The sequence below is a fragment of the Zootermopsis nevadensis genome, unplaced genomic scaffold (assembly GCF_977971745.1).
Source record: "Zootermopsis nevadensis isolate Lab colony 2312 unplaced genomic scaffold, Znev_1.0 Znev_ptg000008l, whole genome shotgun sequence".
Classification (NCBI taxonomy): domain Eukaryota; kingdom Metazoa; phylum Arthropoda; class Insecta; order Blattodea; family Termopsidae; genus Zootermopsis; species Zootermopsis nevadensis.
Window position 1 is genome coordinate 1,426,387 of NW_028259140.1, and position 26,977 is coordinate 1,453,363.

A 26,977-nucleotide genomic window follows, 5' to 3' on the forward strand; every position below is an offset into this window, starting at 1 on the left:
TTTTGTCCTCAATTCCGATGTCGAGACACGATCATGTACCTTGTCTTTCCCGCATTTACTTCTAGACCGATATCCATGCTAGACCTAACAGTGCTCCTGCGTTCCCTTTCATCGTATTTACGATTTCGCCAAACAGATTAATATTACCGGCATAAACTTTCCTCATTTCATATTCCGAGGCGAAATTAAAAAGCATCAGAAAATTCTCAATACCAAACGCATCGGACAAATCTTTACCTAAACCAAGTTTGCCAGCGGTTTCACTTCAACACCTTTTAATTACCCTGACTAGCATTTTAGGTACATCAAAATATTGTAAAGAGCTTCTCTTTAAACGAGTCATAGTCTCTCCTGAAGCCTATAATAGTTAGACTGCCCAATTTTACTCCCACCTTTTTCCTCTACAATCTGACAAATGTACAAAATTTCACACACTGATCCCGAATAATTTCATTTCCATATGGAATCAGCCTCGCCAGACGAAAGTTGGATAAAGTTTCCTACGTGGATGATAACAGACAGATTCCTCCACAATCATCGCAATCAGTCTGATCACAGTTCTCATGAACTGATTCAATAACAGATTCCTTCCACTGCTGTGGCACTAACTTCAGTACCCGGGGATTTATAGTTCTAAAAATCCACTTCGATAAGACTAATTTCTGGCAATAACGGCAGACAACCATTCTCGTTTTTCAAAATATTACATTTACGTTCGTAACTTTTTTTCAAGATCATTTATGCCTCTGTATAGATTTATATTTCTGTTTCTGTAATTAGTTTTAAGTTCATTAATTTTTTCAGATAATCCCTTCTCAACTGGCTTAGGAAACGCGAAAGTTCATCACCGAATTAACCAAAGCCCTCCACCGAACCCTGTCCTGGGCCAACAAAGTCCAGTCTCCTTCAACTCCTATCTCCCATAGATCCCGCCTGAGATTATCCTCCCATCTACGTCTAGGTCTCCCCAGTGGTCTCTTCCCCTCAGGATTCCCAATCAATACCCGGTGCACACGTCTTGTCCCATCCATGCGCGCTACATGTCCGGCCCATCTCATTCTTCTCGACTTAATCACCCTGACAATATTGGGGGAGGAGTACAGATTTTTAAGCTCATCACTATGCAGTTTTCTCCACGCCCCATCGTCTTCTCTCCTAGGCCCAAATATCCTCCTCAACACCCGATTCTCAAACACCTGCAATCTGTGTTCCTCCCTCTGAGTGAGAGACCATGTTTCGCACCCACACAAGACAACATGTAAAATTATTCTTTTGTATACTTTCATCTTTACGTTCTTAGAAATCAGACCCAAAAACAAAATATTTTTAAACGAAAAAGTAGCAAGCATTTCCTAACTTCCTCGCGAACATAATTTTCATTTGTTATTCTTACTCCGAAATAATTTTGCTTTGTAACACTTTCAAAGGATTAATTAGTTACCCTAATATAATTTTGCCCGCTACTAACATGTAATTAGTGCTTTCTTAATTTACCTCTAGCCCCCACCTGTCTACTAGCTTCTAGTAAATCCTCGTTCCTCTTTAATGTATCTATATCGTCACCCAATAAATTATCATCATCGTCATATGCCAACAGCTGATGTGTCCCATTCGATTGCAAACCCTCCTGCCTATCTTGGACTCTCCTCATGGCGTATTCTAGTATAAAGTGTAAGACGAATGAGACGAAACATCTCCTTTCTCAGACCGTTCTTGATGAAAAACATAGCTTTCGTTTAAGCACGTGCTTATTAAACTCACTATACTTCTAAAACTTCTCCATAACTTCCCACTTCTATTACTTTCGATTGCGGTTTGTAACTCTTCCAGTTCGCGAAATTCTATACTTTTGTTGGCTGAGGTCTTGATATTCCCCTTAATACTTGCCCAACATAAATTAATAACTAAACTGTCATCAAAGTTCTCTAAACCCACAAATATATTCGAGATTTCTACCACCTTTTTCCCTTAACTTCATAAGAACCTTTCTAAACACAATTTTTGTCTTATTTGTTCCCTTACTGGAATGGAAGTGTCTCCCTTAATTTTTTTCATTGCTAGATAATGTTCCGCATAACAGTCAGCTCCTCTGAACGATCTCACAAACTCGAGTGTCGTCTTTCGTCAACGAAAGCATGCCCTATGTCATTATGTGTAACGCCATCAGGAGAGCTCCAAGTATGTTTCTGAATGTCACGATGACGGAATGTTGCCCTTCTCACAATTACAAGCAGCAAAATTTACTTCTCAGACCCCGATTATAATTACCTACTTCATATACTCTTTCCTTGTCCCCCTGCGTACCTTCGCACTGAAATCTCCTACCAAATTCTCATTCGGTGCCTAGGAAAGTGTCACACAGCTGTTCAATTTCTTCGTGAAAATTATCCCTCGCATCATAATCTTTATCCTCAATTGGGTAATGCCAAGAAATCAATCCAGGTCCCAGGCGTTTTTAGACACAACGTAACAAAATCAGCCCCACGCACAACCCCCTAAGCTCGTGGACCACCCCTTTACGGCTGTCCGAGACTGATTATTCAACACATTCGCGTCTACCCTTCACGTCCGAGGGGCCTAATCCTCCATCCTAAATCTGAGGGCGCGTGAACGCAAGTGAACCAAGTAACACGAGTGTCTTAAATGACCTCTATACAAGTAAATGTAAGAAACAGCACGTATTCAAGAGTTTTTGACTTTAAATGGGGAGCGAAAATTACGTATAATAACAAACATCAATACTGAATGTAACAGAGAGACACTAATAAAGATTTACTGCAACTTTCTTTCTAATCATTCTTTCGACTGGTTTAATGCGGTCCTCCATTTTCGTCTATCTTGCGCCAATCTCTTCATTTCCACGTACGTTTTACAGCCCAAATCCTCAAAAATCTCCGTCACATATTCCAATCTTTGTCTTCCCTTCAACTGTTCCTTCCGTTACCAAATTAACCAATCCCGAGTGCCTCAGAATGTGTCCCGCCATCCTATCTCGTCTTCTCGTAAGATTTTTCCATAGACTCCTTCCTTCGCCTGTCCTCATTTCATACTTCATCAGTCCACTTAATCTTCAACATTTCAAATGCTTCTACCCTCATTCTTTCTGCCTTTCTCACTGACTATGTTTCGCTTCCGTATATCGCCGTCCTCCAAACATACAACTTCAGAAAAATCTTTCTTAATTCCACTTCAATGTTTCACACTCGTAGACTTCTCTTCTCGCTTGCGCTAAATCTGCTTTCAATGTCTTCGTTGCTTCGTCCATCTTTTGGGATTTTCCTTCTTAAATAACAGAATTCCTTCACGTCTTCTACTGTGTGTTTCCCAATTTTCATACTTAACGGATCATTATTCTCATTTCTGCCGCTCCTCGTAACTTTTCTCTATCCTTAAGCCGAATTCCTCACTGAGTAATCTATTCATTATTATTATTTATTATTATTAAGTGTTCTGTCTTACGACAGGTCCATTGCTCTGCCCAAAAAGAGCTCTCCAGTTGTCCCTATTCTCGGCTTCTCGCTTTAATTCCTGGAACGTCATCTTCTTTCCTTGTTTAAGGTCGTCGGTTAGCTGTATCAATCTTCTTCCTAGTCCTCGCTTTCCTTCAACCTGGCCTTCGGTGACATCACTCAGTAATCCATTCCTTCTCATAATATGTCCCAGCCAGTTAGCGTTCCTTCGTGTAATCGCCTGCAGAATGTTTCTTTGCTCGTTGACTCTCCTCAATACTTCTTCGTTGGTCACTCGATCCGTCCACCTGATCTTCCCTATTCTTCTCCAACACCACATTTCAAAACTCTCCAGGTATTTCTGTTCCTTCTTCCTGAGTGTCCAAGTCTCCGCTCCATACGTAACACTTCACTAGTTTCTTCTTGATCTCCAAGCCCAACTTGCTAGTGAGAAGTATCCTCTTCGTGACGAAAGCTGCCTTGGCCATGGCTATCCTTGCTTTTACTTCCTTGGTGCATAGGGCGTCCGTCGTGACTATGCTTCCCAAGTACTTGAAATGCTCCACATTCTCCAGCTGTTGGTTTCCAATTACAACGTTCAATGGTTCTGCTCTCGGTGCTATCCTCATTACCTTCGATTTTTCAATGTTGATTTCCATTCCATACTCTCTACCTGTTTCCACTAACTTGTCCATCATGTTCTGTAATTCCTCCTCTTCCTTCGCCAATACTACTAAGTCGTCTATTCATACCATTCAATAATTCCTCTACATCTTCATTCCTCTCAGCCAAAAGGGCAATTGCTGTCCTCTCCCCTTCGAACTTTATTCCTGTCCCAAAAACTTTCTTCCACTTTCTTCGTTCCTTCCTCAACATACAAATTAAACAGCAGGGGCGATAGGCTGCAACCTTGTCTTACTCCCTTTTTAATAAATGCGTCATTCTCGATTCTCCACTTTTATTATAGCCACCTGATGTTTATAAATACTGTAAATAACTCGTCTATCTTTAATCTTCAGCACTTTCTTCAAGATTTCAAACATCTTATTCCACTTTACTGGAACTATGGACCACGATCGTCTACGGTGACAAACGAACTGATAAAAGATCGACTGATTCACTTAAAAATCTAGAAATGTTCGCGTTGCATAAGTGACTACTAGACTCGAAAAAAGGAGCATTCACTGTCACTGACTACAAGCCTTCACAATGAACTCCCTCATTTTGCGGAAAACATTAAAAAATTAAATCCTTACGTGACAATTCGTGCATGATACAGGGGACGGAATGTACCTAATAAAATGAAATTACCGACCACCCACGTAAAAAAAATTTCTATAAATAAAAGGACACTATAAAGTGTAAGTAAAATAAGCAAGATTAATATTCTACAAAGATTACATCCGAACCGAAGCATTGAGAGCATTTGACAAGACACTCGTGAAACTTCTTACACACTGTCGATCAATCTCTGTAGAGTTCACATATGACGCACGACAAAAATCTTAAAACATCGCACCTCATTATTATAAAAACAAAGCTCTACATGGAAAATATCGGGCAGCGTAGAGCCTTTCAATTATTTAGGTACGTCGAACGGAAAACAGTTCAACATTTCTGAATTGGAAATATATCGATTTCCTTATTAAACTGCCTATGTCTGCGCTATAAACTTGGCGAAATATTTAAAATACGGTGTTTGAGGTGATGAACCTTCGAGTTCGGTAAGCCATCTAGTTAGTTAAAGTACATACTTTCATGAATTTCAACCTCCGCAGATAAAATTACATGCTAAATTTTATGGTATCCTACGCTCTCCTCAGCTGAAAAATTTCATGATATCCCGTATTTTCCCCCCAGACATTATCGACGTCTACTTCCATATCCTATGCATTCTCTTCAACGTTTTCTAGGACTACGAACTTATTCAAAATTTTCTCCTGGCACTCTCGCCTAGTTTCTACATCGCTCGGCACATCTGACCGAGAATCTTGCCCTCAATTTGGCAATCACTACATAACGGTCAATAACACAGTCACCTCCCCTTCAAGATCGCACGTCTACGTCCTCCGATCGATTAGAACGTCGTCAATTCGACTACGAGACATCCCATCAGGAAAGTCAAAGTGTGCATATGGATATCACGATATCGGAATGTTGTGCTTCTCACGATAACATTTTCGAATGTGGCAAAGTTCACTAGTCTCACCCTCTTATTACTAACTTCATGTAAAAACTCTCAATCCCTATACTTGGTTACAGACCAATTTTAGCATTCAATTCTACTACCACAATTTTCACGCAGAATTTACTAAATAAAAACTCTAATTCTCCACAAAACTATCTTCTACCTAATCATCCTTATCTTAACTTGCTGTGTGCACATTTTAAAATAATAATAATATCACACCATCGGCCACGAATAATCAAACATGACAGCCTATTATTAACAAATTCTACTCTTTTAACTGCCCGCCGTGCTGCTAATTCCGTTTTATATAGTCTAATATGAGTTCTCCTATACAATAGTCTTCCGTCATCAGGTCGCCTAACCTCCTGTATTCCTGCAATATCCAAACTATATATCCCTACCTCCATAGCTAACGCCCCTGTTCCATATGAGCTCCTCACATGCAAAGTTCCAATCTCAGGTCCTTTAAACATCGCCTGGGTCGTATATCCATACGATCCATCCTATTCCGAGGCTTTCGTATTGTTTTCGTAACACAAAACATTTTTACGATAAAGCGTTCTTAGTCCTACGCACAACCCACAAGCCTTAGGACCACCCCTTATCGTCTATCCGCGACTGCTTATTCAATATATTCACAGCTAACCTCCATAACCGGAGACTGTCCTTCAATGAGCAACCTGACGACGCGACATAAACCCATCTAACATGGATGCTAATGTGACCCAAAGAGTAATGACAGAAATGCAACTAGATTGTATCTTCAAACTATGATTCCACTGCGAATTAGCAGTTTACATCGACTGTTTCTCCCGTGGAATACGACCCCCGTCATCCACTAACAAGTTGGCTCCAAATGTCAGCGAGACGCCTCGAGTTTACCCACCGAAATTCAAAAACTTTTCATAAATATGCTTGTTCCACGAATTTCTGACTACGTATTTATAACCACCATCTTCAGAAAACGGTCTCTCTTAAATTAACGTGACCCTACAGACCCGCGATATGCAGGTTTCTACCGCCTACGTAGTTCCGAACAATCGGAGTGGACGAGTTTCCAGACAAATTCAATTTAGCTTCAAAAGTTCATCGAACATAACCTTCAAACGAGCACGAAGAATGAAATTTTTACAAGTATATACGTACAATTTTTAAAAATTTTCTGGCGACAAACCATCGGATTTTTGACGATAAAGTGCTATATAATCTGTCAATTTAGACATCGTTGACAAATAATCAGTATTTTAAATAAACTCTCCCTACAAAAAAACCGGTTAAATTCAATCTCTCTTCAACGATGACGTATATGAATTTTATAGTTCACGATTTAGTACGTATGAATAATGACGAGCCTATCTCTGTAACACGTTTTACAAACTCCTTTAGGAACTCCTTTACAATCATTACACAATACATTAGACTTGATCAATGGCTAGAATATTAATTACTTTAATTACATTCATCCCATCGCACAATGTGATCCACACTTACGTTAAATATTATTCAGTTTACACGACAACTTCTTCCAGTAATTTATGCCTTATTCCTAACTTTACGTTGTTTGGTCAAAATTCTGATCATCCTCAATCCTATCAAAAGTCTAAACTGAACTTTGTGACATAATATTTATCATATCATTAAAATAATTAAATCAATTATGAAATTCAAGTCTAATCACGTCTTGAATACTAAATAATTCTCATGTAACTGTTAATAATATGAATAATAATGAATTCTCCTGTGAAATAAAACTTCAAATTCTAGAATTTGAGTCGTTTCCAAATTTATAAATTGTGGAGATAACATTCAACGACTACTGTAAATATTATTCTTGATTCAAATCTGGTACTTGGTTTCAAATACTGAATAAGACTCCTTTAATTGTTAATAATATGAATAATAGTGAATTCTCCTGTGAAATAAAACTTCAAATTCTAGAATCTGCACCTACTCAAATACTTAGGGAGTGGTTTTCAAAATTTATAAATTGCAGCAGTGTCATTGAACAACTCCTCTTCTATCTTCTTATCATTTGCCTCGCTTTAGCGAGGTCGTGCTTTTTTTCCTCTCTTTTCAGAGGTTGGGTGATCTACTTAAGACATTTGGTACGACTCCTTCGACAAGTGATTAGCCCATCGCAGGGCCCAATATCATTCAACGACGACTACTGATGTGAATCCTCCTCCTGTAAAACAAAACTTCCAATTCTAGAATCTGAACCTATTCAAATACTTAGGGCGACGTCAGCGAACAGAGAAAACGTTGCAAGGACCAGCTGTGATTAGATCCACGACATGGATCAGACCCAATGGCCTAATCCGTAGAGTTGTTGTTGTTGTTGTTGTTGTTGATGATGATGGTTGTTCGACAATGACTACTGCATATATTATTCTTGATTCAAATCTGATATTTGGTTTCAAGTAATAAGGCATAAATTAGTAAAATTATTGTCGTGTTTGTTGTCATTACAGCGCTGATAAAAGATTTACGACGGGAGAAACAATATCTGCAAGTTATCAATTGCGTATGTAGCACTAGCGAATAATGAAACTTGTCAACACTCACCACCCTTTCGAGTTGTCATATGACACTCACCACCTTTATAGTTGATGATCGATGACAGATCGGAAGACTCGAGGATCTCGGCGTGGAGCCAGGAAGCATCTCTTGAGCTCGGCGCCGCAGATCGGAAGACTCGAGGATCTCGGCGTGGAGCCAGGAAGCATCTCTTGAGCTCGGCGCCGCAGATCGGAAGACTCCAGGATCTCAGTGTGGAGCCAGGAAGCATCTCTTGAGCTCAGCACAGCGCAGCGCTAAAAAAACCCAATAATTATCAGTCACATTGTTCATACAATTTGAATACAAAATTCTTTTTATACCTCTAAGTGAATTAATTTTAAATTTATAAATGTCTAAGCAATTGCACTACGGCAAGAGGCCCTTACAAGCGGAGACATTTTCAAGAACAAAATAAATTTAAGAAGTCAAGAAACGAGTTAAAAAATTCTTTTATCACAGAATACTGAGTGTGGTTATAAACCATCACCTTAATAGAATTTATAAATCATTGTAAATAACATTTCTTATTTTTTAAGTGTCAACAAGCAAACTTCAAGACATGCCTCCATTTCGGGCATCAATTGTTACTGCCTCATTAACAAGAGAGCAAAGGAATTTCGGCCAAGAAGCATTGAATGACTTCCGACACACGCTGAAGATAATACAAACCTGTCTTTCACATTCTTCGAGTACAAGAGTAGAAGACTTTTCCTGTCCTCACGAAATTGCAGGTACTCAGGCTAATTAGACCACTTGATTCAGAAACACAGTGTAAAGTCAGTAAAACTATGTCATTCACTTTTAAATATTCCGTCTTTACGAGGTGCGATCGGAAAGTTTCAAGACTGCGCCTATAAAAACCCGTACACTTCTCTCAGGTATTAAATTCATCCATCACCCTCGAAGTAGTTCTCCTGGGAGTGAACACAACGATCCCAGCGCCGCTGCCAAGCCTGGAAGCATCCCTGGAAATCTTTCTTTGTCAGCCTGTCAAGCACCATCTGCGATTCTGCCTGAATCTCTTCTATCGTCTCAAATCTCCTTCCCTTTAGCTGAATTTTCATCTTTGGGAAGAGGAAGAAGTCATACGGAGCTAAATCCGGCGATCCGCCAAGATCTTTCAGCTCCTGACAAACGAAAAGTCGATTCTGCTTCTGGTGCTCAGACAGGATGCGTCGCATGTGGAGTTCTTCCTTTAGAACCAGCTGACAGGTCCCATAGCCTATCCCAACAATGTCGCACAAGTCGTTGATGGTACGACGTCGATCTTCGTGAATGGCCTGCCGAATCTTCGTAACATTTTCGGGCGTTGTGCTCGAAGATGGTCGTCCAGAACGCTCGTCATCATCGACAGAGGTTCGGCCATTTTTAAAACGTGAATGCCACACAAAAGTTTGTGCACGACCCATTGCGGACTCCCCAAATGCTTGCTTTAGCATTTCATAGGTTTCCGTAGCCGTTTTGGCGAGTCTTTGGCAAAATTTGATGCACACTCTTTCTTCATGAAAATCCGAAATCGCAGGAGGGTCGGTGTAATGCACTACCAAAACGCACGTAACTAAGAAACAAATGCTAATTCGATGATGCCGGCTGGCACACTGATTCACTGTGAATGTAGGCCGCACCCACTAAAGGCAGAAGCTCGTACTACATCTGGTTCGCCCTCTATTGACACAGTCTTGAAACTTTCCGATCGCACCTCGTATTTACTATCGCAAAGTGCATTTAATTATGGTGGTAGATTCCAAAATGTGATTCGGCGAAAATCCTGCATAAATCTACCAAAGTCCACAAAAATTTTGAGCTGAAGCCGCTCACTTCTCGAAGGAACTTTTTTTTCCACGTCTATCCTTAGCCTCGTTTCATATATCTCAAAACGAAATACTTTGTTACTCTTTAATTTTACTTCATGTATCAACTTTTCAACTACGTAAGACTTTTAACATTCGAAGAAATAAATATTGCAAAGAATTCGAGAGAACTCACCAATCATGACGCAGATACATGCAACCCTGGGGTTGGGGGCGGTAGCCGAGGTCCTCTGGCAGAAATCTCAAATTATGAAGAGCGGTCATGGTCCTCCTCCGGTTGTCGGAACTCCTGAAGAATTAAGAAGGGGGTACCAATTAACAACTACGTCATCGCAGTTTACATATCAATTTTGTGTGCAATCTGCTAAATAAGATAAAATAAAGGAAAGTATAAAGTTCATTGCTGATACTACGTATGCATCAAGAGCCCTTTCGAGCTCAAAAATACAAAAGAGAGTGCCCCAAACAAGACAAAACTCACCACTGCACATTGGACGGAGTACAACCCCCATGGTTGGGGGCGGTAGCCAAGGACCCTCTGAACGGATTCCCGGATTATGAAGAGAAGAAAGGAACTGCACCCACTACAGCTGGTGGCGGAGGCAACGGTCATCCTCCCCTGGTCGGAACTCCTGAAACATTAAGAAGGGGGTACCAATTAACAACTACATCATCGCAGTTTACATATCAATTTTATGTGCAATCTGCCAAATAAGATAAAATAAAGGAAAGTATAAAGTTCATTGCTGATACTACGTATGCATCAAGAGCCCTTTCGAGCTCAAAAATACAAAAGAGAGTGCCCCAAACAAGACAAAACTCACCACTGCACACTGGACGGAGTACAACCCCCATGGTTGGGGGCGGTAGCCAAGGACCCTCTGAACGGATTCCCGGATTATGAAGAGAAGAAAGGAACTGCGCCATTACAGATGACATCACCAGACACCGTCCCCCTTGGGTGGTCACCTTGGAAGGGTGCTGAAAGGAGAGAGCGAGTCTCAATTAATAAAATGTTCATTGCAGTTTTCATGATAATTTGAATTTGATTCTCACCTGCGACATCAAGTTTCAGCAATGTTGGTGGTCCACGGGGTTGGAAATCATGAAAAAAAAAAAAAACAGTTCTAGTCAACATCATTTCAGATTTAATAAGGACTTTGTCATTCAAAAAGCAAAAAGTGATGCCCCAAAATCAAGAAAACTCACCAATTAAAGGAACACAAAACACTCCGCCCCCTAGGTTAGACCGTGGTGAAGAGCCTGTCGACACCTCTGGAAAGAAAAAACACTTTCATTATTCAAAATACTAGGTCCCATACCACCAGAAAGTACTCATCACCAAAAATAGAGAAATATTCAAAAGTCAAGTAAACTCATCTTTATAGTGCAAACGACCAGACAACGCTCCGCCCCATAGGTCCGACTGCTGTGAAGAGCCTCTCGATACCTCTGGAAAGAAAAGACGCTTTCAATAAAAACAATATTAATGCACTTTCATTATTTAAAATACAAGGTCCCATACCACCAGAAAGTACCCATCACCGAAAATAAAGAAATATTCAAAAGTCAAGTAAACTCATCTTTATAGAGCAATCGATCAGACAATGCTCCGCCCACTGCGGTGAAGAGCCTCTCGATACCTCTGGAGAGAAAAAACACTTTCAATTAAAACAATATTAATGCACTTTCATTATTTAAAATACTAGGTCCCATACCACCAGAAAGTACTCATCACCAAAAATAGAGAAATATTCAAAAGTCAAGTAAACTCATCTTTATAGATCAAGCGACCAGACAACGCTCCGCCCCCTAGGTCCCACTGCGGTGAAGAGCCTCTCGATACCTCTGGAAAGAAAAGACACTTTCAATTAAAACAATGTTAATGCACTTTCATTATTTAAAATACAAGGTACCATACCACCACAAACTACCCATCACCCAAAATTAGAGAAATATTCAAAAGTCAAGTAAACTCATCTTTATAGAGCAAGCGACCACACAACGCTCCGCCCCCTAGGTCCCACTGCGGTGAAGAGCCTCTCGATACCTCTGGAAAAAAACCACTTTCAATTAAAACAATGTTAATGCACTTTCATTATTTAAAATAGAAGATCCGATACCACCAGAAAGTATTCATCACCAAAAATATAAAAATATTCAAAAGTCAAGTAAACTCATCTTTATAGAGGAAGCGACCAGACAACGCTCCGCCCCCCCAGGTCCCACTGCGGTGAAGAGCCTCTCGATACCTCTGGAAAGAAAAAAAAACTTTCAATTAAAACAATATTAATGCACTTTCATTATTTAAAATACAAGGTCCGATACCAGCAGAAATTATTCATCACCAAAAATAGAGAAATATTTAAAAGTCAAGTAAACTCATCTTTATAGAGCAAGCGACCAAACAACGCTCCGCCCCCTAGGTCTCACTGCAGTGAAGAGCCTCTCGATACCTCTGGAAAAAAAAACACTTTCAATTAAAACAATATTAATGCACTTTCATTATTTAAAATACAAGGTCCGATACCAGCAGAAATTATTCATCACCAAAAATAGAGAAATATTCAAAAGTCAAGTAAACTCATCTTTATAGAGGAAGCGACCAGACAACGCTCCGCCCCCTAGGTCTGACTGCAGTGAAGAGCCTCTCGATACCTCTGGAAAAAAAAACACTTTCAATTAAAACAATATTAATGCACTTTCATTATTTAAAATACAAGGTCCGATACCACCAGAAATTATTCATCACCAAAAATAGAGAAATATTCAAAAGTCAAGTAAACTCATCTTTATAGAGGAAGCAACCAGACAACGCTCCGACCCCTAGGTACAGCAGTAGTGGTGGTCACCTTGGAAGGGTGCTGAACAGAGAGAGCGAGTCCCAAATAATAAAAACTTCATTGCAGTTCTTAAGGTAATCTGAAGTAGAGCCTCTCTTATTCAGACGAAATGACATATCTGCGACACCAAGTTTCGGTGAAGGCTGTGATCAAATTGTCGAAAACACTGAAAAACTAAATGCAAGTTACAGTTAATAGTTGCATTCTGGTGAGGGCTTTGGTTGATTCGGTGATGAAACTTCGGGTTCAGTAAGCCACCTAGTTAGTTAGTTAGTTGCAATCTAGTGTTGATAATAATTTAAAATACAACCTGCCAATTACGAAGAAAACTGAAGAAGGACATAAGGTTACATGCTGCTAGCACGTATCCTTCAAAGGCTTTTCACGCTCAAAAAGAAGGGAAAATTGGCTGCAAATTCAAGAAAACTCTCCATTTTAAGCCACATGACTTAACTCTGCCCCCTTGGAATATCACTTGTATCACCTTTAGAGAGAAAACAACCAGACGCGGTCCCCAGGGTTCATTTGCAGCAGAAGTGGACAGGTTGGAATAATGCTGACAGAAGTGAACGAGGTCCAGTTAATAATAATTTCACCTTGGTAGAATCCTGAAAGGAGAAAGCGAGTCCCAATTAATAAAAACTTCATTGCAGTTTTCATGGTAATTTGAAGACCTACAACAAGACACATCAAAACAATGAGACAGAACAAAACAATGAGACACAACAAAACAATGAGACACAACAAAACAATGAGACACAACAAAACAATGAGACACAACAAAACACACAAAATAACACAAATCATAAGAATACGGGAAAATGAAACACTCAGCCCCCCAGGTACGACAGTGGTCGAAAGCCTGTCGACACCTCTGAAAAGAAATGAGTTCCAATTAAAACAATGTTAATGCAGTTTCATAATTTAAAGTTCCATCCATACAAATAACAAAGACATAAATAAAAGATACAAGGTCTCTCACTACCAGCAGGTATGCATCAACAGAAATCAAGAAACATCAAAAACTCACCTTTACAGAGGAGACGACCAGACACCGTCCCCCTAGGTTCATTTGCGGCAGAAGTGAACAGGTTGGAATAATGCTGACAGAAGTGAACGAGGTCCAGTTAATAAAAATTTCACCTTGGAAGAATCCTGAAAGAGAAAGCGAGTCCCAATTAATAAAATTTCATTGCAGTTTTTAAGGTAATCTGAAGAAGAGCCTCTCTTAATAAGAGGAAATGACGTATCTGCGACTCCAAGTTCCGGTGAAGGTTCTGATCAAATTGACAGAAACTCTGAAAAACTAAATGCAAGATACATTTAACAGTTGCATTCTGGTGAGGGCTTTGGTTGATTAGGTGATGAACCTTCAAGTTCGTTAAGCCATCTAGTTAGTTAGGTAGTTAGTTAGTTAGTAAGTTAGTTAGTTAGTTGCATTTTAGAGTTGATAATTTAAAATACTACTTGCCAAATACAAAAATATAAACAACATAAGATTACATGCTGCTACTACGTACACGTCAAAGGCCTTTGACGCTTAATAAGAAGGAAAAAGTTGCCCCAAACTCAAGTAAACTCACTTTTACAGAGGAGACGATCAGACACCGTCGCCCTAGGTACAGCGGTTTTGGTGGTACTGGTGGTCACATTGGAAGAATCCTGAAAGGAGAAAGCGAGTCCCAATTAATAAAAACTTCATTGCAGTTTTCATGGTAATTTGAAGACCTACAACAAGACACATCAAAACAATGAGACAGAACAAAACAATGAGACACAACAAAACAATGAGACACAACAAAACAATGAGACACAACAAAACAATGAGACACAACAAAACACACAAAATAACACAAATCATAAGAATACGGGAAAATGAAACACTCAGCCCCCCAGGTACGACAGTGGTCGAAAGCCTGTCGACACCTCTGAAAAGAAATGAGTTCCAATTAAAACAATGTTAATGCAGTTTCATAATTTAAAGTTCCATCCATACAAATAACAAAGACATAAATAAAAGATACAAGGTCTCTCACTACCAGCAGGTATGCATCAACAGAAATCAAGAAACATCAAAAACTCACCTTTACAGAGGAGACGACCAGACACCGTCCCCCTAGGTTCATTTGCGGCAGAAGTGAACAGGTTGGAATAATGCTGACAGAAGTGAACGAGGTCCAGTTAATAAAAATTTCACCTTGGAAGAATCCTGAAAGAGAAAGCGAGTCCCAATTAATAAAATTTCATTGCAGTTTTTAAGGTAATCTGAAGAAGAGCCTCTCTTAATAAGAGGAAATGACGTATCTGCGACTCCAAGTTCCGGTGAAGGTTCTGATCAAATTGACAGAAACTCTGAAAAACTAAATGCAAGATACATTTAACAGTTGCATTCTGGTGAGGGCTTTGGTTGATTAGGTGATGAACCTTCAAGTTCGTTAAGCCATCTAGTTAGTTAGGTAGTTAGTTAGTTAGTAAGTTAGTTAGTTAGTTGCATTTTAGAGTTGATAATTTAAAATACTACTTGCCAAATACAAAAATATAAACAACATAAGATTACATGCTGCTACTACGTACACGTCAAAGGCCTTTGACGCTTAATAAGAAGGAAAAAGTTGCCCCAAACTCAAGTAAACTCACTTTTACAGAGGAGACGATCAGACACCGTCGCCCTAGGTACAGCGGTTTTGGTGGTACTGGTGGTCACATTGGAAGAATCCTGAAAGGAGAAAGCGAGTCCCAATTAATAAAAACTTCACTGCAGTTTTCATGATAATCTGAAGACCTACAATAAGACACATCAAAACAATGAGACACATCAAAACAATGAGACACATCAAAACAATGAGACACAACAAAACACACAAAATAACACAAATCATAAGAATACAGGAAAATGAAACACTCAGCCCCCCAGGTACGACAGTGGTCGAAAGCCTGTCGACACCTCTTAGAACAAATGAGTTCCAATTAAAACAATGTTAATGCAGTTTCATAATTTAAAGTTCCATCCATACAAATAACAAAGACATAAATAAAACATACAAGGTCTCTCACTACCAGCAGGTATGCATCAACAGAAATCAAGAAACATCAAAAACTCACCTTTACAGAGGAGACGACCAGACACCGTCCCCCTAGGTTCATTTGCGGCAGAAGTGGACAGGTTGGAATAATGCTGACAGAAGTGAACGAGGTCCAGTTAATAAAAATTTCACCTTGGAAGAATCCTGAAAGGAGAAAGCGAGTCCCAATTAATAAAAACTTCATTGCAGTTCTTAAAGTAATCTGAATTAGAGCCTCTCTTATTCAGACGAAACGACGTATCTGCGTCACCAAGTTTCAGTGAAGGCTGTGATCAAATTGTCGGAAACACTGAAAAACTAAATGCAAGTTACAGTTAACAGTTACATTCTAGTGAGGGCTTTGGTTCATTAGGTGATGAACATTCAGGTTCGTTAAGCCATCTAGTTAGTTAGGTAGTTAGTTAGTTAGTTAGTAAGTTAGTTAGTTAGTTGCATTTTAGTGTTGATAATTTAAAATACTACTTGCCAAATACAAAAATATAAACAACATAAGATTACATGCTGCTACTACGTACACGTCAAAGGCCTTTGACGCTTAATAAGAAGGAAAAAGTTGCCCCAAACTCAAGTAACTCACTTTTACAGAGGAGACGATCAGACACCGTCGCCCTAGGTACAGCGGTTTTGGTGGTACTGGTGGTCACATTGGAAGAATCCTGAAAGGAGAAAGCGAGTCCCAATTAATAAAAACTTCACTGCAGTTTTCACGATAATCTGAAGACCTACAATAAGACACATCAAAACAATGAGACATCAAAACAATGAGACACATCAAAACAATGAGACACATCAAAACAATGAGACACAACAAAACACACAAAATAACACAAATCATAAGAATACAAGAAAATGAAACACTCAGCCCCCCAGGTACGACAGTGGTCGAAAGCCTGTCAACACCTCTGAAAACAAATGAGTTCCAATTAAAACAATATTAATGCAGTTTCATAATTTAAAGTTCCATCCATACAAATAACAAAGACGTAAATAAAACATACAAGGTCTCTCACTACCAGCAAGTATGCATCAACAGAAATCAAGAAACATCAAAAACTCTAGTAAACTCACCTTAACAGAGGAGACGACCAGACACCGTCCCCCTAGGTACAGCGGTTTTGGTCTACAGGTTGGAAGAATCCTGAAAGGAGAAAGCGAGTCCCAATTAATAAAATTTCATTGCAGTTTTTAAGGTAATCTGAATTAGAGCCTCTCTTAATAAGAGGAAATGACGTATCTGCGACTCCAAGTTTCGGTGAAGGCTGTGATCAAATTGTCGGAAACCCTGAAAATTAAATGCAAGTTACAGTTAACAGTTGCATTCTAGTGAGGGCTTTGGTTGATTCGGTGATGAACCTTCAAGTTCGTTAAGCCATCTAGTTAGTTAGTTAGTTAGTTAGTTAGTTAGTTAGTTAGTTAGTTAGTTAGTTGCATTCTAGTATTGATAATAATTTAAAATACTACCTGCCAAATACAAAAATATAAAGAACATAAGATTACGTGCTGCTACTACGTACACGTCAAAGGCCTTTGACGCACAATAAGAAGGAAAAAGTTGCCCCAAACTCAAGAAAACTCACCATTTAAAGCGACATGACTTAACTCTGCCCCCTTGGTGCAGCGGTGATGGTGGTACTGGTGGTCACCTTGGAAGAATGCTGAAAGGAGAAAGCGAGTCCCAATTAATAAAAACTTCATTGCAGTTTTCATGATAATCTGAAGACCTACAATAAGACACATCAAAACAATGAGACACAACAAAACAATGAGTCACATCAAAACAATGAGACACAACAAAACAATGAGACAGAATAAAACACACAAAATAACACAAATCATAAGAATACAGGAAAATGAAACACTCAGCCCCCCAGGTACGACAGTGGTCGAAAGCCTGTCGACACCTCTTAAAACAAATGAGTTCCAATTAAAACAATATTAATGCAGTTTCATAATTTAAAGTTCCATCCATACAAATAACAAAGACATAAATAAAACATACAAGGTCTCTCACTACCAGCAAGTATGCATCAACAGAAATCAATAAACATCAAAAACTCACCTTTACAGAGGAGACGACCAGACACCGTCCCCCTAGGTTCATTTGCGGCAGAAGTGGACAGGTTGGAATAATGCTGACAGAAGTGAACGAGGTCCAGTTAATAAAAATTTCACCTTGGAAGAATCCTGAAAGGAGAAAGCGAGTCCCAATTAATAAAAACTTCATTGCAGTTCTTAAAGTAATCTGAATTAGAGCCTCTCTTATTCAGACGAAACGACGTATCTGCGTCACCAAGTTTCAGTGAAGGCTGTGATCAAATTGTCGGAAACACTGAAAAACTAAATGCAAGTTACAGTTAACAGTTACATTCTAGTGAGGGCTTTGGTTCATTAGGTGATGAACATTCAGGTTCGTTAAGCCATCTAGTTAGTTAGGTAGTTAGTTAGTTAGTTAGTAAGTTAGTTAGTTAGTTGCATTTTAGTGTTGATAATTTAAAATACTACTTGCCAAATACAAAAATATAAAGAACATAAGATTACGTGCTGCTACTACGTACACGTCAAAGGCCTTTGACGCTTAATAAGAAGGAAAAAGTTGCCCCAAACTCAAGTAACTCACTTTTACAGAGGAGACGATCAGACACCGTCGCCCTAGGTACAGCGGTTTTGGTGGTACTGGTGGTCACATTGGAAGAATCCTGAAAGGAGAAAGCGAGTCCCAATTAATAAAAACTTCATTGCAGTTCTTAAAGTAATCTGAATTAGAGCCTCTCTTATTCAGACGAAACGACGTATCTGCGTCACCAAGTTTCAGTGAAGGCTGTGATCAAATTGTCGGAAACACTGAAAAACTAAATGCAAGTTACAGTTAACAGTTACATTCTAGTGAGGGCTTTGGTTCATTAGGTGATGAACATTCAGGTTCGTTAAGCCATCTAGTTAGTTAGGTAGTTAGTTAGTTAGTTAGTAAGTTAGTTAGTTAGTTGCATTTTAGTGTTGATAATTTAAAATACTACTTGCCAAATACAAAAATATAAAGAACATAAGATTACGTGCTGCTACTACGTACACGTCAAAGGCCTTTGACGCTCAATAAGAAGGAAAAAGTTGCCACAAACTCAAGAAAACTCACCATTTAAAGCGACATGAATTAACTCTGCCCCCTTGGTGCGGCGGTGATGGTGGTACTGGTGGTCACCTTGGAAGAATGCTGAAAGGAGAAAGCGAGTCCCAATTAATAAAAACTTCATTGCAGTTTTAGAGATAATTTGAAGTTTATTCTCACCTATTATGTAAGATAAGATGATTTATCTCCGACCCCAGGTCCATTTGGTACAGCAATTTCGGTGATAGTGGTGGTCACCTTGGAAGAATGCTGAAAGGAGAAAGCGAGTCCCAATTAATAAAAACTTCATTGCAGTTTTAGAGATAATTTGAAGTTGATTCTCACCTATTATGTAAGATAAGATGATTTATCTCCGACCCCAGGTCCATTTGGTACAGCAATTTCGGTGGAAGTGGTGGTCACCTTGGAAGAATGCTGAAAGGAGAAAGCGAGTCCCAATTAATAAAAACTTCACTGCAGTTTTCATGATAATCTGAAGATCTACAATAAGACACATCAAAACAATGAGACACAACAAAACACACAAAATAACACAAATCATAAGAATACATGAAAATGAAACACTCAGCCCCCCAGGTACGACAGTGGTCGAAAGCCTGTCGACACCTCTTAAAACAAATGAGTTCCAATTAAAACAATATTAATGCGGTTTCATAATTTAAAGTTCCATCCATACAAATAACAAAGACAAGATGGTGGTACTGGTGGTCACCTTGGAAGAATGCTGAAAGGAGAAAGCGAGTCCCAATTAATAAAAACTTCATAGCAGTTTTAGAGATAATTTGAAGTTGATTCTCACCTATTATGTAAGATAAGATGATTTATCTCCGACCCCAGGTCCATTTGGTACAGCAATTTCGGTGATAGTGGTGGTCACCTTGGAAGAATGCTGAAAGGAGAAAGCGAGTCCCAATTAATAAAAACTTCATTGCAGTTTTAGAGATAATTTGAAGTTGATTCTCACCTATTATGTAAGATAAGATGATTTATCTCCGACCCCAGGTCCATTTGGTACAGCAATTTCGGCAGTAGTGGTGGTCACCTTGGAAGAATGCTGAAAGGAGAAAGCGAGTCCCAATTAATAAAAACTTCATTGCAGTTTTAGAGATAATTTGAAGTTGATTCTCACCTATTATGTAAGATAAGATGATTCATCTCCGACCCCAGGTCCATTTGGTACAACAATTTCGATGGTAGTGGTGGTCACCTTGGAAGAATGCTGAAAGGAGAAAGCGAGTCCCAATTAATAAAAACTTCACTGCAGTTTTCATGATAATCTGAAGACCTACAATAAGACACATCAAAACAATGAAACACAACAAAACACACAAAATAACACAAATCATAAGAATACAGGAAAATGAAACACTCAGCCCCCCAGGTACGACAGTGGTCGAAAGCCTGTCGACACCTCTTAAAACAAATGAGTTCCAATTAAAACAATATTAATGCAGTTTCATAATTTAAAGTTCCATCCATACAAATAACAAAGACAAGATGGTAGTACTGGTGGTCACCTTGGAAGAATGCTGAAAGGAGAAAGCGAGTCCCAATTAATAAAAACTTCATTGCAGTTTTAGAGATAATTTCAAGTTCATTCTCACCTATTATGTAAGATAAGATGATTTATCTCCGACCCCAGGTCCATTTGGTACAGCAATTTCGGTGGTAGTGGTGGTCACCTTGGAAGAATGCTGAAAGGAGAAAGCGAGTCCCAATTAATAAAAACTTCATTGCAGTTTTCGTGATAATTTGAAGTTGATTCTCACCTATTAAGTAACATAAGATGATTCATCTCCGACCCCAAGTCCATTTGGTACAGCAATTTCGGTGGTACTGGTGGTCACCTTGGAAGATTGCTGAAAGGAGAAAGCGAGTCCCAATTAATAAAAACTTCACTGCAGTTTTCATGATAATCTGAAGACCTACAATAAGACACATCAAAACAATGAAACACAACAAAACACACAAAATAACACAAATCATAAGAATACAGGAAAATGAAACACTCAGCCCCCCAGGTACGACAGTGGTCGAAAGCCTGTCGACACCTCTTAAAACAAATGAGTTCCAATTAAAACAATATTAATGCAGTTTCATAATTTAAAGTTCCATCCATACAAATAACAAAGACAAGATGGTAGTACTGGTGGTCACCTTGGAAGAATGCTGAAAGGAGAAAGCGAGTCCCAATTAATAAAAACTTCATTGCAGTTTTAGAGATAATTTCAAGTTCATTCTCACCTATTATGTAAGATAAGATGATTTATCTCCGACCCCAGGTCCATTTGGTACAGCAATTTCGGTGGTAGTGGTGGTCACCTTGGAAGAATGCTGAAAGGAGAAAGCGAGTCCCAATTAATAAAAACTTCATTGCAGTTTTCGTGATAATTTGAAGTTGATTCTCACCTATTAAGTAACATAAGATGATTCATCTCCGACCCCAAGTCCATTTGGTACAGCAATTTCGGTGGTACTGGTGGTCACCTTGGAAGATTGCTGAAAGGAGAAAGCGAGTCCCAATTAATAAAAACTTCACTGCAGTTTTCGTCATAATTTGAAGTTGATTCTCACCTATTAAGTAAGATAAGATGATTTATCTCCGACACCAAGTCCTCTTGGTACAGCGATTTCGGTGGAAGTGGTGGTCACCTTTTAAGAATGCTGAAAGTAGAGAGCGAGTCCCAATTAATAAAATCTTCATTGCAGTTTTCGTCATAATTTGAAGTTGATTCTCACTGTTAAGACTAGATGATCTTACTCCACGCCCCACCCCCACTCCTAGTTTCTGTGTTTGTGGCTATCCATTTGTTGGAAATCCTGGAAAGCAAACAAAGAGACAGTTCCAATTAACTTCATCGTATTTTTCATAATAATTTAAAATACAACATACCAAATAATAAATAAGGAAATCAACATTTAAAGCATTAAAAATTATGCAAAATTTTACAATAGTCGTCAGGAAATATTATTAGCTCTGATAAGTTAGATCATTGAGAGTACGTCATTTACTCCACATTATTGATATTACATGTACTACAAATGATCCTTGAAGACCGTATGTTTATCTGTTCTTAGAATCTAGAAAGACAATTCAAAGTTGCATTTTATATTTTTAATCTGTTATTTTGGTTTATATAACACAACATCTGAACAGTAACACGAAATTTAATTTGCGTAGTAAAATTTTTACTAATCACAAAATATTTGTGTAACGCATATTTTCAAATTAATCAATTTCACCCTCATTGTAACAATTTTTAATGAAAACCCAATTCTTCAAGCAAGTTTCTTATGGGACCAATAACCTGCTTCACATAAGTTTTCCAAGTACTTTAGATAAAGGTTAATACTCAAATCAGACTATATTTTGTCACCCTCGTGTTGTGACCTTTGCCGTGAAACTATTTTTCTGTCCGAACTTCAAAACAATCGCAAATCCATTGTAAATATTTCCCAAGTATACTTTGCATCACGACATAATTATTATGGATTTTAAGTTTAATCAAATTAAACAATATCCTCTCATTATACACATTTATAGACCTGCTGTGTTACTTTATTCACAGTTTAGGATCACACAAGTCTACAATTTTAAGCTACTTTTCATCGAATGCATCGTACTAACATTATTTAAACCAGTGCGTATCGTAATAGATTTGACAAAGAATTCCATCGTCTATCGTCCAATAACGGAACCTATCTCCTTCTAAATGTCCCTCTTATTGTACCTGATGACGGTGACAGATCTACTCCCGAAACGTCGTGTTATGAGAACACACAACGGACAGTAAGACAGAGGAACAGATTGGCTTCTTTCGTGTTCCAACTTTTCCTTATTTATATTATTTTGTTACAATACCAGTAGACGTGGTGGCCCGAATAAAGGCAGTACCATAAAATTTGCCTAGGAAAAACTGAAGAAAACCAAGAAGAAACTCATTCACGATAATATTACTCCTTTCCTAAATTAAGTCCTCCATAGAAAATTATACTCAGAACAGGCAACGACTATGAATGGTTTAAGTAAGCCATGGACGTTAACTGCACAATTTAATTGTATACTAAAACCCACAACGAATCGTGGATAAAACCTAAAGTGGACGGTAGCCACTGGAACAAAGTCCCTCAACCGCCTACACAGATCTGGAAGCGAAAAGGAGGCAAAACATATTCCTATTTTTATACATCCAACACAATGACGAGTAGGCTAATTAAATTCACCATACGCGGCTCCCTTTGTGTATCTTATATCTGAGCCCTCAATTAATAACCATCTAACCTCGGGCATAACAGTTCTTGTTCCAGAAGACGGGATGCTGTATGAGACCCCCTCCTCTACTCACAGAAATTAGCTTCTCCATCGTTCAACATTAAAATCTCCCTTGACCTTCTACGGAAAAATTTATTTAGCAGCGAGTATAAATCGGTTTGCATCCGTTTTAAATATACTCAACGCTGACACGTTCACCGCGTTGGAAACCTCAATTCCGTGACAGGACCAAATAAAATCAGTTTTATACGTTTGGAAAAAATAACAGGTAGAGATCAACATCGTAATGTGGAACAGTAAAACATGTTCAATTACTTGGCATTTTCGATAAACATCTCGTACAGTTGTTAAGTTCCAAAAAACAATAAAATATCAACATTCAACCCAAATATACTATGACGTCTTTTCGAGTAAACCTTATTAGTTCTGTTTAAACTTTCAAATATGACGCCACACTTAATGAAACAACAATTTTGAGAACAAAATATATTTAAAAATAGACCAATTTGTATGTGGAGATGTCAGTTTCATTATTCTATCTCGTCTCAAAGTTCAGAAGCAGGAAGATACCTCGTTAGACCAAAGAGTAGATGCATTGTCTACAATGACGTCAGATCGAACATAAATACGACCCAGACTGTCACCCTCAATTTTTTTTCCTCTCTCTAACGTCAAAATATTCACAATCTTGCATTCGGTATAAAATTACTACATACATATTGACGAATGCAATCCAAACCATTCATGAGCTTAATTGTAATATAAACGTTTCGTTGAACTGAATTTCGTGGCGATGATTCTTCGATTCTCGCGTGATGACGTCTAATTGCTACGTGCAGCACAATCAGCTCCACGCACTTAATCCCAAAGTTAAGTACCCCATCTCCGATTCTAATCTCGAAATTCCGAATGGAGATGCTACACATTTCGTACGCAGAAACTTAACACTGTGTCCTGCACCATTACGTAATAGGCGATACATCACCTCCCACACCTTGATTCTTCGAAAGCATTTCAAGTAGTGATTGAATGCAACAAAACAAGTCGGTTATTTGCAGAATCCCGGTTTCGAAAACGTATTGGTTTGTAATGTAAATTAAGTAAACCTTTTGAACTAGAGCCATTTCTTGGGACAGGACTCAGAGCGGGGCAGACGTCTTCACTTACATGCTAACACTTTACCATCAATCATCCCAGCTGACGTTTCGAAAGAGAACCTGTCATTTCTTTCAACTTGTTTCAAAGATTCATACGTCCAGTTATATCGCACACACCCCTACACACGATACAAGATTGCCTTATCACATTAGAACATTTGAAGCTCTCACGAAACGGATACTACCTCACGCAACTGAAAATGTAAGCATTGCAATGTTGGTGTCTACCTAAACGTCCAATCTCCGTTACCACTCGGAATATCGCCACCAACGCCTTTACTGCAGCGATAATTTCAAATTGCATGTAAAACAAAGGACGCTGAGGAAAATCACGAAATACTTTTGTCACGATAGACGATCCAGTGTTCGAACCTCATCAAGGCAATGTACCAACTGCATACCAAAATCTCTGTTACACCCAACGAGAAGTGATCAGTGTCCACAAAGGAATCAATTTTGACAATTTTAACAAAACACTGGAGTTAAAAGACGTCATGAACAAAGCGATAATTGTTTAATAAACTGCAGTCTACAGTCAGATTTGGTTAACTCCTAAATTGGCTTAACTCTCTAGGACGTCCTCGCCAGATCGTCTGCAAGGAGCATCTTGGTGCAGTGAAACAGCGCATTGTTTCGCCTTCTTCCTCGTTTCGTGACCAATTACTCACTATCAAGAGTACGAGATCTGCAGGCATATGATGACGTCATGAACAAAGCAATTACTGTGCAGATAACGGTGGGCCGCTATCTCGTTGCGCCTTGGCTGGTGAAAAGTAATTACATTTGGTGCCAATATTTCTATAAAATGAACCCCCAACAGCCCAAAGGATGCCTTTCTTAATACAAATCAGATAAAAGTCACGTCTGCTAAGCTAATTTGAATTTGTTACGTTGGTAAAGTGCAGAATGTTGGGAGAATCAGTCAGACTCCGAAACAAAGTGAATTATTTCTATCTTTATTAAAACGAAGATCTATTAAAGAAAATATTATTTATACTCGTCGAACGGCATATGGTAAAACCGATCGACTTACCCAATAAAAAAACCTATGGTTGCCTAACAACGTAAAACGCAGGGGACAGGCATTTAAAACAAAGAGTGAGGATTTCTATTGCGAGTCCTAAGATAAGCTGTTTCATGCATTTCTACCTTCATGGGTAAAATTTAATTAGTCCTAAGTCTTTCCGACCACAACAGCAGCGAAAAAAAAAAATTCAACAGAATTTTATCTTGAAACCAGGACTAAACATCGACAATTATGTATTTCAATATTCCGGTAGTTTATCCAACTGCAAAAAAGTTCGCGTCATATGCTAAAATTTTGGCTGCAAATGTTGACAAAACACCCCAAATTTACGTACGTAAAATCAGAACCTTTTCTTAGATTCAAGCAATGTTCGACGAAAAGTTTTCAGTAAAAGTTTATTAAAAAAAAAACATCATCGAAAAAGTAGTCTACCTTGAATTAATCTGTCCCCCTCAGACATTCGATATTGTTTCAAACTTTTATATTCGAAACAATTTCTGAATATGATATTCCCACTGAAGCAGCCCCTTTTATCGATCGTAACCCTCACACATACAAATAAACAATTGTAATCTTTTAAACTAACAGCCACTACCACGTACTTCGCGACCAATAAAGATTTAACATCCGGTCCCATAAGTGACAAAACGTGATCAATTTTCAAATAAACCTTTCCTACAAAACAACGGTTAAGCTTCACATAAAACTCTTAAGCAACGACGTAATATTACGACTTCACACATTCTCTACGCTATAAATCGTACGTGAATTGTACAGTTCATGACACTTCATTATTTACTACGTATGAATACGCAAATCACCGCACCTAGGAGGCGTCATAAAGGAACACGGACCATCAGTACCTTTTACGTAACTCCTTAATCCTTTCACAATACATCATACTAGCCTAACCCCCTTGCTCAATGTCATAATTATATTAAATACTGTTCCGTCTACACAAAAATATGTTTTAGTCTTGTGATCGTTCTAAATCTTAGTAAACGTCGAAACTGAAGTGTGACAAAAGATAGTTATCATAAGAAGAAAATGTTAATTAAATTCAAAATTCGAGTCTAACTTAATAATTTAATAGTAAATAAATAATTCTGTAAATTCAAATACTTACGATCTACTTTGCATATTTATAAATTACAACAATAATATCAAACTGTGCCTACTTTGATACAAATCTCAAAATAAATTGTGTCAATAAGACAAAAATTAGTAAAATTATTCTTGTGTGCTGTGTAATCATGTCGGTGAGACTTAATTCTGAGTATTTATGTAATAAAATTCGTTAACACTCGCTCAGACCATTGAACATCACAACAAAGTCCTCTTTCCTTTTTTTAAGTGTAAATTAGCGAACATCAACTTCAGGATTGAGATCGTTACAACACTAACGACATGCCCGGACGTCTCGCACAATATTGACGAGCTATTAATTTGATGCCTCGATT

At 38.5% G+C, this 26,977-nt stretch overlaps 1 protein-coding gene and 1 long non-coding RNA gene across 2 annotated transcripts; both read right to left on the minus strand.

Annotated features, from left to right (window-relative positions):
• Positions 1 to 12,584: 12,584 nt before the first annotated feature.
• LOC147874442 (uncharacterized) lies at positions 12,585 to 17,068 on the minus strand. The gene is made up of 7 exons (XM_087345357.1): positions 17,005 to 17,068; positions 16,514 to 16,592; positions 15,956 to 16,080; positions 15,491 to 15,569; positions 14,938 to 15,062; positions 14,437 to 14,515; positions 12,585 to 12,670 (listed from the first exon to the last, which is right to left on the minus strand). Exons 3-7 carry the CDS (start codon positions 15,995 to 15,997, stop codon positions 12,585 to 12,587), a joined length of 411 nt encoding a protein of 136 aa, XP_087201483.1. The 5' UTR covers positions 15,998 to 16,080; positions 16,514 to 16,592; positions 17,005 to 17,068.
• Positions 17,069 to 17,531: 463 nt separating this feature from the next.
• On the minus strand, positions 17,532 to 23,424 carry LOC147874443 (uncharacterized). Its single transcript, XR_015534238.1, has 4 exons — positions 23,407 to 23,424; positions 18,554 to 18,632; positions 17,996 to 18,120; positions 17,532 to 17,591 (listed from the first exon to the last, which is right to left on the minus strand). It is a non-coding gene; the product is annotated as an uncharacterized LOC147874443 (long non-coding RNA).
• Between the last annotated feature and the right edge of the window lie 3,553 nt (positions 23,425 to 26,977).